Source organism: Stylophora pistillata, chromosome 1, assembly GCF_964205215.1.
Source record: "Stylophora pistillata chromosome 1, jaStyPist1.2, whole genome shotgun sequence".
In the NCBI taxonomy this organism is placed as follows: domain Eukaryota; kingdom Metazoa; phylum Cnidaria; class Anthozoa; order Scleractinia; family Pocilloporidae; genus Stylophora; species Stylophora pistillata.
In genome coordinates, this window is record NC_142519.1 from 61,152,794 (window position 1) to 61,170,576 (window position 17,783).

General features: G+C 38.4%; 2 protein-coding genes across 5 annotated transcripts in view; one reads left to right on the forward strand and one right to left on the reverse strand.

Moving 5' to 3' along the window:
• LOC111337975 (uncharacterized) overlaps positions 1-17,783 on the reverse strand; it is a 33,956-nt gene that overhangs the window by 8,576 nt on the left and 7,597 nt on the right. The gene's annotated exons all lie outside the window — the stretch shown is intronic.
• On the forward strand, positions 3,886-17,082 carry LOC111347613 (neural cell adhesion molecule 2). 4 transcript variants are annotated; one of them, XM_088727964.1, is made up of 9 exons: positions 3,888-3,994; positions 4,092-4,472; positions 7,483-7,785; positions 9,330-9,644; positions 10,316-10,615; positions 12,348-12,644; positions 13,391-13,690; positions 15,402-15,698; positions 16,192-17,082. In XM_088727964.1, exons 1-9 carry the CDS (start codon positions 3,934-3,936, stop codon positions 16,296-16,298), a joined length of 2,361 nt encoding a protein of 786 aa, XP_088584090.1. In that variant the 5' UTR covers positions 3,888-3,933; the 3' UTR covers positions 16,299-17,082. The 4 variants fall into 4 exon arrangements, with proteins under 4 accessions (XP_088584106.1, XP_088584095.1, XP_088584090.1 ...); XM_088727969.1 differs by lacking the exon at positions 15,402-15,698 and having other exon boundaries at positions 3,887-3,994; XM_088727973.1 differs by lacking the exons at positions 13,391-13,690; positions 15,402-15,698; positions 16,192-17,082 and adding an exon at positions 13,137-13,384.

Here is a 17,783-nt window from a genome sequence, read left to right on the forward strand (position 1 = left end):
ATGTTTGTGTGAGCTTCGGGGGCCCCAGACTCTGTAAGAACAAAAAAAAAAGAGTATCCATTCATCTTAAAGTGTCTTGCATATGACCAGAATGTGATCCCAGCTAAAATTCGTACCCAGACCTCTCGCTTGAGAGTCCAGCTGGCCACTGCCTACCTAGGAGTGTTAGGAGTCGATATCTGTCAGCGTCACTGATTCACCTCACGAAAGGAAAATACGACTAAAACTACACCGATTTTACAGATGGGACAACAAAAAATACAGCAAATAAAGAATAAAAACTAAAACAATACTTCTATGAAGTTTATCGTTTTACCTCACTGTACTTACTGTTATACTTTTTGAAGTTACTAGGTGACGAAAGGAGCCTGGTGACGAGTAAATTGGAGTAATCAGAGATCCATGTCAGTATCTGAACAACTGTTAGCGTTTACACCCACCTCTCGCCTAACCTAACAACAGCCATTACTATAATTGCAGAGCTAAGCAAAGAGTTTCCAGCAATCTGATTGGTCGAGCGGTTCCTTATATGACGCTATATAAACCGCTCCAAGCGGTTTTTATAATAATGTTGAAATAAAATGTTAATAAATGTTACTAAAATGTTGTGATTTTAGAAATTTCTGTTGTTGAGCTCTGATATTATACTAAAACAATTATTCGCCTCAGGTTCGGTGAATATTGTCGAATAATCCCCTCGACTTCGTCTCGGGGATTATTCGACAATATTCACCTTGCCTTCGGCGAATAATTGTTAAATAGATACCAGACTCTATATGTGTCCGCAAGAGATTGGAATGTCTTAGACACTTCTATTAGAGAAATCGACTCCTTTCTCATTTTTAAGCCTAGAATGAAAAATCATGTATTTAGTTAAGTTAGCGTTGAGATCTGATTCTATCATGTCTACACACCCTGTACATTACCGTAGTTAATCGATTAAATCGATTAACTATGATATTACTTAGTTTTTATGTTTGTAATTTGTTTTCTATTTCTATAATTTTATTTCATTTATTTTTATTTTACAGGGCCTCACAGAATACCACTCCCCAGTGATGTGAGCCCCGCCCCTTGTATAAAGATTGTCATTATTATTATTATTATTATTATTATTATTATTATTATAAGATACCAACAGATATTGGGGGAAGGGTAGGTGTTAGGCCTTTATAGATTATGCTAGCATAATTTTTGGCATAATTTGAGCAAACTGGCATAATTTCTGCCAAGTAGCAATGCTAGCATAATTCGCATATTTTGATAATTATCGGATCAATTTTGATGCTATAATTTGATCATTGCTCATCTCTACTTCCAAGCACCCGGTGACGTTATTCGATGTTTTAAGTTTTAGTTCAAGTAGTAGCATTTGTAGTTCACTGTGAATCACTGAGCGACGTCTGAAACGGTCTGAGCCCGGGTCTGGGGTGCACCGGAACCGGAAGTCACATTGTGAGCCATTTATAGTCTAGTACTAGTGTGCATCTCAACATGACCCAAATGTTTATTTGAATTTCATTGTGGATTTGTTGCGTTTCTTTCTTGTAGACCAACGGCTTCTAATCAAAAAATGTATTTTTTGGACTTACCTACAATTTTTTCAAAGAGAATAATTTAAAAAAAGAGGCATCATTTGGAAAAAAGAGCATAATTTTAGCATAATTTCACCCAAAAAAAGCAATGCTACTAGCATAATATACTACTTTTACTAGCTTAATCTTTAAAGGCCTAGTAGGTATGCAGCTGCTCAGCTGACATTGATCCAAAGTCAGTTGTTTTATCATCAACCAGGGATAAGTAAAGGAGCTAGAAGAGCAAACCGCCCTGCATAGCAGTTACATGGAGGCATCCAGCTTAAAGCCTAGTTCTTCCTTGCCTAGTTGTCTAGGAAAAAGTCTGGGAAAGGGTAGGCGTGTCCCTTTTGCAACTTCGATTTCAGACCCCCTTGTCTTCTTTGCCTTCTTTCCTAAGTGAAGAGCCTAGGAACGATGTTGTCTGCTTCAATATGCCTCGCTGATGTCACAGGATTGATTAAGTGGAAGAGACGTAGGAATTAGGGGGAAGGCATTACGAAAGAATGACTTAGAGCTTTGCCATACGAGAGACAGAAAAACAAATAGAAGCAGCGTGAGAGCTAACGCTAGCTGTTCAGGCGCTCAAAAACATGTCACAGTGAATGTTAGTTGCTTAGCTGAAGGTCATTTAGGACGCTGGCCAAATCCTTAACCCTGGAAAGGGTCAACCTTTTTTGACCCTACAAAAAGTTTCTCATGACAAAAAACAAACAAAAAAGTAAAATGTGATCTTGCTCTTGACTTTTGGTCAGTTAGATCGACCGAAATCACGAATGCAATGTTTTGAGGATGTTGATTAAAATAAATCAGTTTCATATTTGCATATACTCTCTTATTCAAGTACATACTTGCTTGAAGACATTACGTTATTGATGGTAAAATTGAAGCATAGCTATTTCACATGACTTTTGCCCATAACTGATTCTTAGTTCAGGAGTATTTTACCTCATTGGAAAAATAAAGAGACAGAAATTTCTTCAAGGTGACCTTTAAGTTTTCAGGAGTAAAAGCGGTATTCGTGTATTATACATTCTTATTCCCTAAATCTTTCTTTTAAAATATATCCTTCAGATTTCCTTTCACTCGTTTTAGCCAAACTGTTATCATTTCATGATTTTCCAATAATTTAATTTGTTGAGGCAAAAAGTTTAGCCCAAAAAAGGCTTGCCAATCAAGAAGGAAATTATGACAGTTTAGTTAATTTAAACATTATTTATCAATTTTAATTACCCCTTTTAGTTCTAGCAAAACTTTTGTTTTTCTAAAGAACCCATGCATGATCACCAGAGAGAGATAACCGGACAAGAATGGAGCAAATCTATAACAAATATAAAAAACTCCTTATTTTTTATTTCCAAAGATTTGGTAAGAGAAACCAGATGTTTTACTTCAGTTTGGAGAAAAAAACTAAACCTATAATAACAACAATGATTCCCCTTAGTTATCGCGTCTATAGAAGGGAACATATCACAAAAGACAACGGTTATATCGATCACAGATAAAATATATTTATAGATTTTAAAAGAGTAAACCTTCTTCCAATTTCTGTCGGTTTCTTGGCCCCAAAATTGTAACCACCAGCAGTAAGTGCTTTCCCATCAACAAATGATGTTAATTTGGTCGTGACAGATGTTTTGGAAAATGTTTAATTTTTTTTATGAAAATTTTTATCAAAATGAAAGGTGTTTCCTATCTATAGCGAATGCAAATATTATTGATAAAATATGGTGTCTTCCAATCGATCTCGCGACTCAAATTAATTAGGTTATAGTTTTCAAGTCTGTTTGCGGTGTATAATTTACCAGACAATTGCGAAAACACTCTATTCAGCAGAAAATGTCTTCTTTTTATGATCTAGCCTTCTAGCTTGTGCAAAGTGCTTTTTTTACTTTTTATTAATTTTTTTCAGTGTCCTTTATTATTTGTTAAAAAAAGTGCAGGTTATTTGTATGCTGTGTTTTTGTTCACAGTCATTCAAGACCTTTTTTTTGTACATTGTATTGGAACTCTTTTTCTGCAAAATGAAAATAACGTAAATGCTTCCAGAAGAGATATGTGCGAGTCTACATTTTTTGATAACAAGCAGGAAGAAAAACTTTTACTGATAAGTTTTTGAAGAGATTTTGGAATTGCCCTTACTTGAATAACAATACATTAGAAGTTGGCAAAATACTTTTCTACTTCAAGAGAAGAGTTTTCTTTATGTTCTACTCTATAAACATTATGACGTGTCCGAGTTGCACCAATCGTAGCGCCGAATCCCTTGTTTTGCATGTTGCGGTTGAGCGCGTGTATTTTGAGAAATTCCACTTTCTGTTACTCTCATCAGCTTCCTCCTTATCTTCAGAAATCAAATATGAGGGTGACCCACCCACATTGTACTCATGTGTTAATATTTCTATCAGTTTTTTTCTGGAGTAAGTGCATTTACTTGTCGCCAACCGTGTTGTTTTTATTCCTTTTAACGAGCGGGCTGAACCCTGATTATGTTTACTGTATTTTTCCTCCTCGCAGTTTCTGTGGCAAGTGCATTCGTTGTACACTTTACCACAAAACCCAAGGACGCAGACTACTTCGTAGCGACCGATGCCATTCTTCGATGGGAGTATTCCAGCCGGGAGACGATCAAGTATGTAAAATTTGGAGTTCAAAGCGGCAAAGACGATGTTGCTATTGTAGTGAAAGATGTTACTGCTAAAACCGTTCAGTTCAACAGCTTGGTTCGGCCAGAAGTAACAGCATCATTTATCGGCCGAGTGAGCGCAGTGAAAGACGAACTAGCAAGTTTCAAGATTAAAAATCTCACGCTGAACGATACTGGAAGGTATTTTTGCAGTTTGGACCCGGGAAAAGAGAGTGTGTCTGTAGCTGAGTATGTCGAACTAACTGTTGTAGGTAAGTATTACACAGGTCACAGTTCTGCTTCAGTTTCATGGTTCTGCTTTCCTTAATAGGCGCGAATTTCTCATTCCAAGCGTAACGATAAAATAGTACGAACAATTGAAGCTCTTTGCGCTTACGGCATATAATGTACCTTGTTTTGCAAAAGTGAGCCGCTCTTCAACATCTTCATTTCATGTCGCACGCGTAAATTCAGAAAAAGTAACACCCGTTTTATTCACTCGTATAAACTCCACTTTCATTCATATTTCGTGTATTTTTATGACTGAATCGAATGACTCAATTGCTATTTTATCTGAAAAGTGATCATTTTTACATTCACATGCTGGAAGCTGCTCTGGGGAGGTATTGATTTCTGGCTTGCTGCTGTCAAATTCTTCATTGTTATTCGGTTTTCGCGTGGTCCTCTGTGCGTTTGAGCTTGGCGATGAATTATCAACTTTGTCTTGACAGGGATTAGTCTTAAGAATTTTCCGCCAACTTTTTGGGTTGTAATGAGACAGTTTTTACCATTTTTTGCATTAAAGACATGTTTTTGTACGACAGCTTTCAACATGATAAAGCTCATTGACATCCACGCTCATAGATAAAATTATAAAGGTAGAAGTTATTTGTTTTTTGAGCCGAGGCACGAAACTGAAAAAATACACAAAACACGAAACAAAAATAAACGGCACATTATAGAAAAACTACCATTTAAAATTATCAAAGTCAGAAGTATAGGTAATCGCAGTTTGAAATCTTTCAAATCGTCCTCGACTGTATTTTTCAAAAGGCAAATTTTCAAACTTCCTATTTTGATCGATCGTTGCTCTATGGCGTTTTATTAATTCTGTCTCATTAAATCATTAAATATCTAGAAAATCTCTCAGTGGAAGTCAATTCAATATTCAGATAGCGTGGTGATATGAAAGCCGGAATATGAAAATCTGCGAGACATACATTTGGGATTCATATTTTCGGCAGAAAACAATCAAGTTCGTTTCAATATTTGTTTGGTAACTTTCAGAAGTCAAATTGCTTCCAAAATGGATTCATTTGGAGAAAGCATACTTGTAAATGCGCGTGGCGCCGGGAGATTGCAGCTTTGACTCACGTTCTGAGGTTTAACTGTAGCCTCCATTTTGGCATTTTTTGTTTAAAAAACCAGCTAACTTCAGATGCATCAGATAGCGTCAGAGGTGTAACTGTGAATGGACGTTTGTTTAGTAACTTTTTGTTTCCACAACTAGAAGGCAAATGCCGTCAGCAGTGGAAATAAAAAAGTCCAGACCTTTCAATAGCGATCATAAGTTTTGATTGTAACTGACGGGCGGCAAATGAACTTGAAATGAACTCGAAGCCGCAACAAATGTTGGAATTTTTGCATCAAAGCCACGAAATTTATTTCTAAGACCTGAAACGATCAAAATCAATAATGCACAAGGCCGTATGGTGCGGTGGGCCGTAATTAATTAGTTTTTGTCGATCGGTTTATATGATAATCGAGCAATCTCGCAAATATATTCATAGTTTTGGTCTCAGTCGCACAAAAGTTGATTTTCTATTTTACACCGTAAAATATTTTGTCCAAGGTAATCTTTTCTGCCATTTAGAAACGCCAATTTATAGTATTGTTGGATTAGGAAGGTATATTAACCTATAAATGGACAGGCGGCAAGATTTGTCTAGGATGAAGATCAAAGCAGACGAAAAAAAAAATTTTGTTCGTAAAAACGCATTTCCTAGACAGGTGCAAAATTCTTTGTTTATGTCAAAGCTTTTCAGAGTTTCTAAATTAACGTAAGAAAAAAAAGACCCATATACTTAGCATTCTGCGCAATTTTTCTTTAGAGTAGAAATTAAATTTTAAAAACTTATCAATCTCGCTCTTACTTGGTTATTGCGATGGCAGAATAAAAGATTAGCAACGTTAGAAATTACTGAATCAACTTTATATAGAGGTCGCGAAGCATATTTCTTCAGAGCCTCATGTTGAATGATTAATGACCACCAATCGAAAAGAAACATTTCCATGCCAGTTTATAATCTGCCTTCAACATTGGCGGTGAAAAAGGCTTATCTGTTTAGTTTTCTTTTTTTTTTTTTTTTTTTTTTTTTCCGGCGTCAGTTACCGAAACACTATCCCCTTTGTCTGAAGTTACCGCGCAATTTCTCTAGCTCCACATGAATGTCCTTCTTGTAACAAAGTTCCGATATGCACTTTAAATATTGATGACGACTTGTACAATGATCGAATTTAAGATTCATTTTTTCCCCAAACGTGACGTTAATAAAGTTATCAAACTAACCACAAAATTACATCGTGTTTATGTCTTGCAGATTTTTTTTTTACCAAAGAAGAGTAATATCTTCCGTTTTCAAAATGAGTCGCGATTAATCAGTAGATGGCGTGACCCCTTGCCTTCTCGATGTACGAGGGGGGGCGTGTCAGTTGTCACTCCCCAGTTCCCACTCAAAGCATAGATCTCTTTTAGAATTGCGAGCATGATTATTATTCGCTTATGTGCATGAATATTGGTCTCGCTTTTCACGAGGCTACGAAGACTAACTTACAAAACGATGCGAATTAGTCACGAACATATCGCGACACCTCGTGAACTCTGGGAAGGAAAGCGCAACGTGGCTCCCCAGAGTTGTTAAGGCGCCAGGAATATTCTTTCACAGATGTCTATTGAGTCCCGTGACAGATGACGCTTGGAAGGGAGACTGCTCTTAATCTAAGGAACTGAATTTACCCGATTCCCTGCTTAAAGATTTGCTAAATTCTTATGACCCCCCTCCCCATTGGCAGTTAATTGACAGTCAAGTTACCGTATTCCTCCCCCCCCCCCTTTCGCACTGCTCTGGCGACGACTGATTCCTTATCTACTCCCCCTGAAAATTATGTGATCCTCCAACACCTCCTCCCCGTCCTACCCTTTAAGGGATGAATAATGACTGGTCCCAAATTTTCATTTGAGTGTTGTATTACTGAAAACAAACCTGCGATTTCCTTATTTAGACATTATTACTGATCGTCAAAACTCTACCCAGCTGGTGGAGTCATGGGTGGGGCACAAGATTTCCCTCATCTGCACCGTCACCAAAGCATCGCCCGGATTACGTGTGGACTTTTCCTGGAGATGGTCAGACAATGCACAAGTCATTGGAAAACAGGTTTCTTGGAAAGGAAAACCGGATCCTTGGAAAGACCAAAGCCAAATGACAATAGTGACAAATGGTGAGCGGGATTTCAAGCCTGTGACATGCATCGCTAAATCAAGGACTTCAACTCAGCGGTTTAATGTTGTCATTAAACAAATCTGTAAGTGTTTGTTATTATTGACTGATTATTTTTTAATTGAGCTTAACAAATAGATTGAAATATATTTATTCTGTATTATGAAGAAGCAAACGTTTTTGATGGTCAAGTCATCTACGCGTCTGTTCACTAATAGGTCATAAGTAAGAACCAATAAAAATCCGTGTTAAAATAGGTCATAAGTAAGAACCAATAAAAATCCGTGTAAAATTTAGCTTGGCATATCAATTGAATTGGAAGTCAAGAAGTAATCTGGGAAAACACCATTGGTCCGCAATTCATTATTTATTATAATATGAAACAGGATATCCAGTATTCAATAACCTCCTTGTTATGTCATTTACTGCTGTGAATAAATTTTTAGAAGCCCAGGAAGAAAGACTTTCACTCACTTATTCAATCATTGGTTTTTTTTTTTTTTTATTATTTAACTGTGTTCTGATTCAATCTCTCTTTCACTCACTCAACCGGACATAAGAGCAATTATCGAAAGTAATCCGGAATTGCTTTGGTTTTTCTCTTCCCCGGTCTCTGATTGGTTTAGGAAACTCGTGCCATGCTCTAAACTACGGTGGCCCAGAAGGCTCAACGCAAACAAAAAATATATTGCAGCAAATAAAAAATATACTGCAGCAAATAAAAAAATCAGAACGCAAAGAAAAAAAGTACCGCAGCAAATAAAAAAATGCAACGCAAACAAAAAATACTGCAGCAAATAAAATATGCAACACAAACAAAAAAAAAAAGAAAACGCAAACAAAAAAAATTGGAACGCAACGCCAAGGAAGACTGGGTAATAGTTCTTAGTTTCCCGCCAAAACAGCATGAACTGGAACTCGCTTTTGGCTATGGACGAAAGCGATCTGCGTAGGATTATAGAAGATTACTTTCATCGAGGGTTTGAAAATAGAGTTTTTATCGATTTTTTAAAGGAGCAGCATGGTACTGTCATAAGTTCGCTGCAAAACATGGTTTCTGAAAGGTGAACAAGCAAAGGATGAAACGAGTGTTGGCGGGAAACTAAGAACTATTACCCAGTCTTCCTTGGCGTTGCGTTCCAATTTTTTTTGGTTGCGTTTTCTTTTTTTTTTTTTTGTTTGCGTTGCATATTTTATTTGCTGCAGTATTTTTTGTTCGCGTTGCATTTTTTATTTGCTGCGGTACTTTTTTCTTTGCGTTTTGATTTTTTTATTTGCTGCAGTATATTTTTTAGTTGCTGCAGTATATTTTTTATTTGCTGCAGTATATTTTTTATTTGCTGCAGTATATTTTTAGTTTGCGTTGAGCCTTCTGGGCCACCGCACTAAACCAATCACACGTCAAACGCGTAACTTGGTCGTCGACGTTTTCCCGCGCTTTTGGTAATTTGCCTGTTTTTACTTTGATTTCTCGTTGGGTAAAGCTGACACAAACCTTCATGCAATAAATCAATCGATAATTCAATCCGTTCTAAGACCATCAATCATTCGTCCGTTCATCAGTCATTTCATTTGAAAAATCCCACAAGAGAAAAATCATTTTGATAATGCTAACTCACTTTTTCTCAGACAAGCCACGAGAACCCGTCAATGTTACAGCATACGACATTTCAAGCAATAAAACCGAGTGCCCCTTGTACAGCAGGCTCATCTGGGAGCCCCCCGAAGATGATGGGGGAACGCCTCTTACTGGTTACGTCGTTGAATATAAACATCCCATCTTCACTACACGGGTTTTCATCAGCGAGACCATAACCCACAGCACAGAGCACGTGATTTGCAAACTTCAAAGCGGATATCCACGTGAGATGCACGTGAATGTCAGAGCGATTAACAAAGTTGGTCAAGGATTTCGATCACGCACAGTTTTGGTTTCATTTTTTAGTGAGTATTTCAGATTTAAAACGTCTCCTAAGGTTATGACGCGATGTCGCCAACGAAAGTTTCTCATCAGAAAAGTTTTCAACAGACTTTCTCGCTTCAAGCTGTCACCATTCCTAAAAGGATCTTTCCGAAAGTACGAAGGCGATCACGGTGAAACGTCGTAAAAACAAAAGGCTAAGAGAGCAACAAGCACGCACGTGCATATTTCTTTCCAAAGAGCGATATTTTTTCTTTTCCTGCAAGGTTACGAAAATAAAGGTTTACCCGTAATGCAGGGCATCCCTGCCCAGCGGGGTTACTGTAGTAATGCTCCGTATTAAGTTGCATTTGGGCTGGGACACAGCAGACGAATGGTTTCTGTGACAAACTGCTTCCTGTGTAACGCTTCATTGAAAAAAAATCAATTAACCGTTGACATAAAAATTGGCGAAATCGTATCGATGGCGAGTTGTCTTGCCTCGGTAGGTAGGCCTAACCCTTCCAGGGGGGAGGGGGGGGCAAGTTTTTTTCTCATGAAAACACTTCGGCTCCACTATCCGAGACGAGAAGAAATCTTGTTCAAAATGTATGTAACCTGCCTTGCTGTCACAAAGAAAGAACTTGCAAGGGGACAGCTGTTACAACTCACAATCTTTTCAAGCTTGAACCTTGCTTTGAATTTATTTGATTAGGTTCACCAACTGCTCCACTGAACCTGACCAGCAGATTACGTCGCAAAGAGCCGCCTCCCTATGATGTGTGGGTGACCTGGAGCCCCCCGGAAGAGGACGGTGGTGTTCCTGTGGCTCAGTATTTACTTGAGTACAAAGACCTTAACTCGTCTTGGACATATGCCAGAAAGCTGACAACTAACAATACTTACATGTGGATCAGTAAAACCGACGAGGCTTACGTATATGAAGTTCGAGTGACGGCCAGAAATCAATTTGGATTGGGAACTGCGTCAAACACTTTGACAGTTCATTTTGGAGGTACCCTTTCATTCAATTTGCCCAGCAAACGAAGTAATTAACAACTATTCAACGAAGTGGAGGTGGCTAGAGCTGGAAATTTACCTCCGAGTGAAGCTAGCCACCCACACTGGGGTGAATAGCGGTTTCAGTTTATAGTAAAACAGTGAGATGATATAACACAAAAAGATAATTTTAACTCATTTATTCCTGCGACGATCTCGCGCACTTTGCTCGCAGGCTAATAGCAAAGGATATTCGGATTTTGAGAAGCCAGCCAATCAGAGCGCACCCTCAACGCTATCCGCTGTTCTAGTCATGGTACTAATTTTACTAATCGAATTTATTTTAAGGTATGGGTCGTAAAGGAATACTTTATTTCTACTGTTTCTGAAACATGGTATGTTCACACCGCGCATAGTGAACGTACTACTCCCATCTTTCATTTGTGAAGGTAGCTATATCGTCATGATAAAAAATTTATTAACTTTGCGTTGCTGTCTTCGTATGATGAGCTTTTTCCCTTAACCAAAGTGGCTGAAGTCTTAATTCTTGTCACGCAAAAAAACATAGCAAGTTGCTGGCTTTTCGTATCAAAAGTCGGAAACAGCATTTCTGCGTGTTCAGTTTTATTTATTTTTTTTTTTATTTTTTTTTTTTTTTATTTTTTTTATTTTTATTTTTATTATTTTTTTTTTTTTTATTTTTTTTTTTATTTTATTTATTTTTATTTAGTCCATTTTCACTGCATTAGGTTTTTTGCAGTGGGGAAGGACTAGAAAGGAACATAGGAACCATTCGTGCTAGTCCACCCTCCCACCCATCCCACCCCAGGGGAGGACATCCATCACACAGTAATCTCGTGTGTAGGAAATTAACGTCTCCTACCCCAACCCTGCAGGAGACGGGACCTCCATTTATTCGTCCCTATCCGAGAAGACTAGAATATCTAACCATTTCTTGATGTTATAGAAAGGCAGCAAATTCTTCTCAATTATTTTAAGACCCTGAGTGTTGGTCCGGCCGGGACTCGAACCCTCGACCTCCCGCACAACAGTCCAGCGCTCTATCCATTGAGCTAACCGGGAGGCGGTTTTTGTTCAGGTTATCACTTCATTCAACTGCAATGAACTTGCAGTGTGTAGTGTGTTTTACCAAATTTGTCGTGGGTTTGATTAGATCAGTGATTTCTTTTGTTAAGTCAAAAACAAAATAAAATCCCCATCCTCATTCGGCTTGGCCAGGAAATGTCACGGTGCTCTGAATTCGATTGTGAACGACTTTTCACTCTGAGCAAGAGCAACATTGAGAGCCGGGTGAACAGGAGAAAGGTATAGACCACTTTCATAAATGGCTGCCGGATTAATATTCTTTTGTTTAAATTTGAATTAGCCCTTCTGGCCTCGCTTGAGATAATGTATTCTTTTGAATTTTGTACTGGAGAACGAGGCCAGAAGGGCTAATTTAAATTTAAACAAAAGAATAGTAATCCGGCAGCCATTTATGAAAGTGGTCTATGTGATCGTCAGTTTTCCATTTTAATCGACCGGTGGCTGATAAATCTTGGAGTATTGTAGGAAAGAAATAATTTTAAAGTTAGAAAGATGGCATATTCCATATATGACCTCAGACCTTCCTCATATTTCCTTTTACTTCTGTAAACCCTAACCCCAACCGTCGTCTCATCAAAACTGCAATAACGCTAACACTTTCACATTTTGTGATCTGCATTTTCTTCTGTTTAATACTGTAGTTAAACCGGATCAACCCCAAAATATGGTAAAAAAAGAGGTGTTCTTTGACGAGCAGAACAAACCAAACATCAAAGTAATGTGGAAACCTCCGATTTATGATGGTGGTGCGGCAATCACACATTACCATGTTGAACACAAAACCGTGAAAACAGAATGGAGCCGATCAGTGAAGTCTTCTGTTAAAAACACGGAATATACATTTCGAGTTGATAAATCAGAAACATACACAGTCCGAGCAAGGGCAGTGAACAAACTGGGTGTAGGGAAACCGGCAGCAATAACAGTAAAGTTCACAGGTTGGTATGTGCGTCTTGAAAAGGCTTAAATACCTGGTTTTCGACCGATTCGTGTAGGTTAGAGTGAGGTAAAAGCAGTTTTTTTTTTGTCACGCGCTTTTCAAAAACGTCTGCGCGTAAACTCTTTCTTTACTCTCAATAATTACCCAAGTGGGGGGTGAATAGTAGTGGATAGCTACTGAAGTGGAGGTAAATACCCACCACTTTCCTGAATGACTTTGAGGTTAATAATCGTTTTAGAATATATCACATGGAAACCGAAAAAAAAATAGTTTTCCTCTGTCAATATGCCGAATAACAATCGGAAATTTATCTCTTGCTGCGCGATTTTGTCTCTTCGGCTTCTTGGAGGGGAAAATACTTGCTACTTACTTCCGAACCAGCCAATCAGCACGCACGAGAAGCACTGTTGATCTGTGTGGTATAATGATACAATCGCTAGTGAATTAATTTCTACCACTAATTATCCACATTTCCGGTATTTATTTTCAGCGGATGATGTGAAAAATCTTGCAAAAGCAAAGAACTCTACCTCATCGACAACTTCTGCATCCTTTGTGGTGATTCTTCTGTTTTTAATGTCGAACCCTTTAGCGTAGTTTGGCAAGTGCAGAGGAAAAAGACGTTTTATAGGGAATGATAAATGTAGATATGGAGACCGTAAATCATTCTCCGTTGCATGAGTTAGCCTGTTACAACTCACAATCTTTTCAAGCTTGAACCTTGCTTTGAATTTATTTGATTAGGTTCACCAACTGCTCCACTGAACCTGACCAGCAGATTACGTCGCAAAGAGCCGCCTCCCTATGATGTGTGGGTGACCTGGAGCCCCCCGGAAGAGGACGGTGGTGTTCCTGTGGTTCAGTATTTACTTGAGTACAAAGACGTTAACTCGTCTTGGACATATGCCAGAAAGCTGACAACTAACAATACTTACATGTGGATCAGTAAAACCGACGAGGCTTACGTATATGAAGTTCGAGTGACGGCCAGAAATCAATTTGGATTGGGAACTGCGTCAAACACTTTGACAGTTCATTTTGGAGGTACCCTTTCATTCAATTTGCCCAGCAAACGAAGTAATTAACAACTATTCAACGAAGTGGAGGTGGCTAGAGCTGGAAATTTACCTCCGAGTAAAGCTAGCCACCCACACTGGGGTGAATAGCGGTTTCAGTTTATAGTAAAACAGTGAGATGATATAACACAAAAAGATAATTTTAACTCATTTATTCCTGCGACGATCTCGCGCACTTTGCTCGCAGGCTAATAGCAAAGGATATTCGGATTTTGAGAAGCCAGCCAATCAGAGCGCACCCTCAACGCTATCCGCTGTTCTAGTCATGGTACTAATTTTACTAATCGAATTTATTTTAAGGTATGGGTCGTAAAGGAATACTTTATTTCTACTGTTTCTGAAACATGGTATGTTCACACCGCGCATAGTGAACGTACTACTCCCATCTTTCATTTGTGAAGGTAGCTATATCGTCATGATAAAAAATTTATTAACTTTGCGTTGCTGTCTTCGTATGATGAGCTTTTTCCCTTAACCAAAGTGGCTGAAGTCTTAATTCTTGTCACGCAAAAAAACATAGCAAGTTGCTGGCTTTTCGTATCAAAAGTCGGAAACAGCATTTCTGCGTGTTCAGTTTTATTTTATTTATTTTTTTTTATTTTTTTATTTTTTTTTTTATTTTTTTTTTATTTTTTTTTTTATTTTATTTATTTTTATTTAGTCCATTTTCACTGCATTAGGTTTTTTGCAGTGGGGAAGGACTAGAAAGGAACATAGGAACCATTCGTGCTAGTCCACCCTCCCACCCATCCCACCCCAGGGGAGGACATCCATCACACAGTAATCTCGTGTGTAGGAAATTAACGTCTCCTACCCCAACCCTGCAGGAGACGGGACCTCCATTTATTCGTCCCTATCCGAGAAGACTAGAATATCTAACCATTTCTTGATGTTATAGAAAGGCAGCAAATTCTTCTCAATTATTTTAAGACCCTGAGTGTTGGTCCGGCCGGGACTCGAACCCTCGACCTCCCGCACAACAGTCCAGCGCTCTATCCATTGAGCTAACCGGGAGGCGGTTTTTGTTCAGGTTATCACTTCATTCAACTGCAATGAACTTGCAGTGTGTAGTGTGTTTTACCAAATTTGTCGTGGGTTTGATTAGATCAGTGATTTCTTTTGTTAAGTCAAAAACAAAATAAAATCCCCATCCTCATTCGGCTTGGCCAGGAAATGTCACGGTGCTCTGAATTCGATTGTGAACGACTTTTCACTCTGAGCAAGAGCAACATTGAGAGCCGGGTGAACAGGAGAAAGGTATAGACCACTTTCATAAATGGCTGCCGGATTAATATTCTTTTGTTTAAATTTAAATTAGCCCTTCTGGCCTCGCTTGAGATAATGTATTCTTTTGAATTTTGTACTGGAGAACGAGGCCAGAAGGGCTAATTTAAATTTAAACAAAAGAATAGTAATCCGGCAGCCATTTATGAAAGTGGTCTATGTGATCGTCAGTTTTCCATTTTAATCGACCGGTGGCTGATAAATCTTGGAGTATTGTAGGAAAGAAATAATTTTAAAGTTAGAAAGATGGCATATTCCATATATGACCTCAGACCTTCCTCATATTTCCTTTTACTTCTGTAAACCCTAACCCCAACCGTCGTCTCATCAAAACTGCAATAACGCTAACACTTTCACATTTTGTGATCTGCATTTTCTTCTGTTTAATACTGTAGTTAAACCGGATCAACCCCAAAATATGGTAAAAAAAGAGGTGTTCTTTGACGAGCAGAACAAACCAAACATCAAAGTAATGTGGAAACCTCCGATTTATGATGGTGGTGCGGCAATCACACATTACCATGTTGAACACAAAACCGTGAAAACAGAATGGAGCCGATCAGTGAAGTCTTCTGTTAAAAACACGGAATATACATTTCGAGTTGATAAATCAGAAACATACACAGTCCGAGCAAGGGCAGTGAACAAACTGGGTGTAGGGAAACCGGCAGCAATAACAGTAAAGTTCACAGGTTGGTATGTGTGTCTTGAAAAGGCTTAAATACCTGGTTTTCGACCGATTCGTGTAGGTTAGAGTGAGGAAAACGCAGTTTTTTTTTTGTCACGCGCTTTTCAAAAACGTCTTCGCGTAAACACTTTCTTTACTCTCAATAATTACCCAAGTGGGGGGTGAATAGTAGTGGTTAGCTACTGAAGTGGAGGTAAATACCCACCACTTTCCTGAATGACTTTAGGGTTAATAATCGTTTTAAAATATATCACATGGAAACCGAAAAAAAAATAGTTTTCCTCTGTCAATATGCCGAATAACAATCGGAAATTTATCTCTTGCTGCGCGATTTTGTCTCTTCGGCTTCTTAGAGGGGAAAATACTTGCTACTTACTTCCGAACCAGCCAATCAGCACGCACGAGAAGCACTGTTGATCTGTGTGGTATAATGATACAATCGCTAGTGAATTAATTTCTACCACTAATTATCCACATTTCCGGGTATTTATTTTCAGCGGATGATGTGAAAAATCTTGCAAAAGCAAAGAACTCTACCTCATCGACAACTTCTGCATCCTTTGTGGTGATTCTTCTGTTTTTAATGTCGAACCCTTTAGCGTAGTTTGGCAAGTGCAGAGGAAAAAGACGTTTTATAGGGAATGATAAATGTAGATATGGAGACCGTAAATCATTCTCACTTGCATGAGTTAGCCATGAGAAGAAATGCAGTAATAGAAAACGAAGTTTTTCTCCGGGAACAGAGAATACCGCGTTTTCCAGGTTGAAGACAGTTAGACTCCATGGAAATACGGTTTGCATTGATGTTGAGAAAATGTGTTTATATTTCTTTCAAATCGTCATCACCAGACAAGAGAGGATTGACTAACGCGACTGAATCTTCCATTCGGACCTGGCCTTTATGGACATTGACTCCAAGGATCTTATTTGTGAGGTTGTTATTCCTTAGGTCCTTATTCCTTACATCCTTATTCCGTAGGTCCTTATTCCCAACGATCTTTTTCCTTAGGTCCTGATTGGTTAGGTCCTCATTCTGTAGTTCCTTATTCGTAACGATCCTATTCCTTAGTTTCTTATTCCTGAGAAGCCTAAACCTCTAACACGTTCTAAGAACTTGAGTGATTGAAGACGCTCCATCCCAGTTTACGCGCGGAAAATTTCATCCTTCCTTATCAGTGCAGGTTGTTGTTGTTGTTGTTGTTGTTGTTGTTTTTTGTTTTCAATATTTCTTTTACAAGATTTTCATGGGAAGTAGTAAATATTCAAGTTAATTTTTAAGAAAAGGTTCCATTATGGTATGATACCGTCGCTATCATGGACGTGTCTGCGAAATTAGTTTCTCTCAGGTTTTGTAAAATAAACAGTTCACATTAAAAAAAAAAAAAAGAGAGAGAGATAGATAGCAAGGATGTTCACTGCGTTGTGTCTATTTTTCATGCTTTCTGACCGTGAAATTTTGCCTATGTCACTCCTGAACAGAATGAGATAGAAATGACGTCGAAATCTGTTACCATAGAAACGCTAAGAGCTCTCGCTTTTTTCCTCATTCAAATCATTTGGAATAGATGCGGCAGTAGAACAAGCCTTTAAAAGAAATAAGAATTGTAAGACGCCTAGCCTACTTGCAAGCGGTTGTTAGTTTTTTCAAGCGGGAGATTCAGCGCGGCGAATATTCAATCGTCATGTTGGACGGGTGGAAGATCTGGGACGAGTGGCAAAGCGAGGAGGAGGGGGAATATTCGCCGCGCTGAATCTCGCGCTTGAAAATACAAACTACCGCCTGCAATATGGTTATAAGACGCCCTTTCTGATTCATCCGGATCATTTTTTACGCAATTTTATCAACTCTCAACTCGGCTACAAAAATTTCTCACTTTCGATGAAACAAACAATTTCCCCGGTTATTTTTCTATTTATTTAATTTTTGTGATTTTCTTCGTGTTTGTATGTGGGATGACAATTAAAGAGAGAACACGTAAGACTCAGTCCAATGTTTACAAATTTTACGTAGCCAATAGTAGGCGGCCAAGTCCTTGATGCAATAAATGTTTTAATATTTGTCTGGATTCTCATTCAGTTTATACCTAAT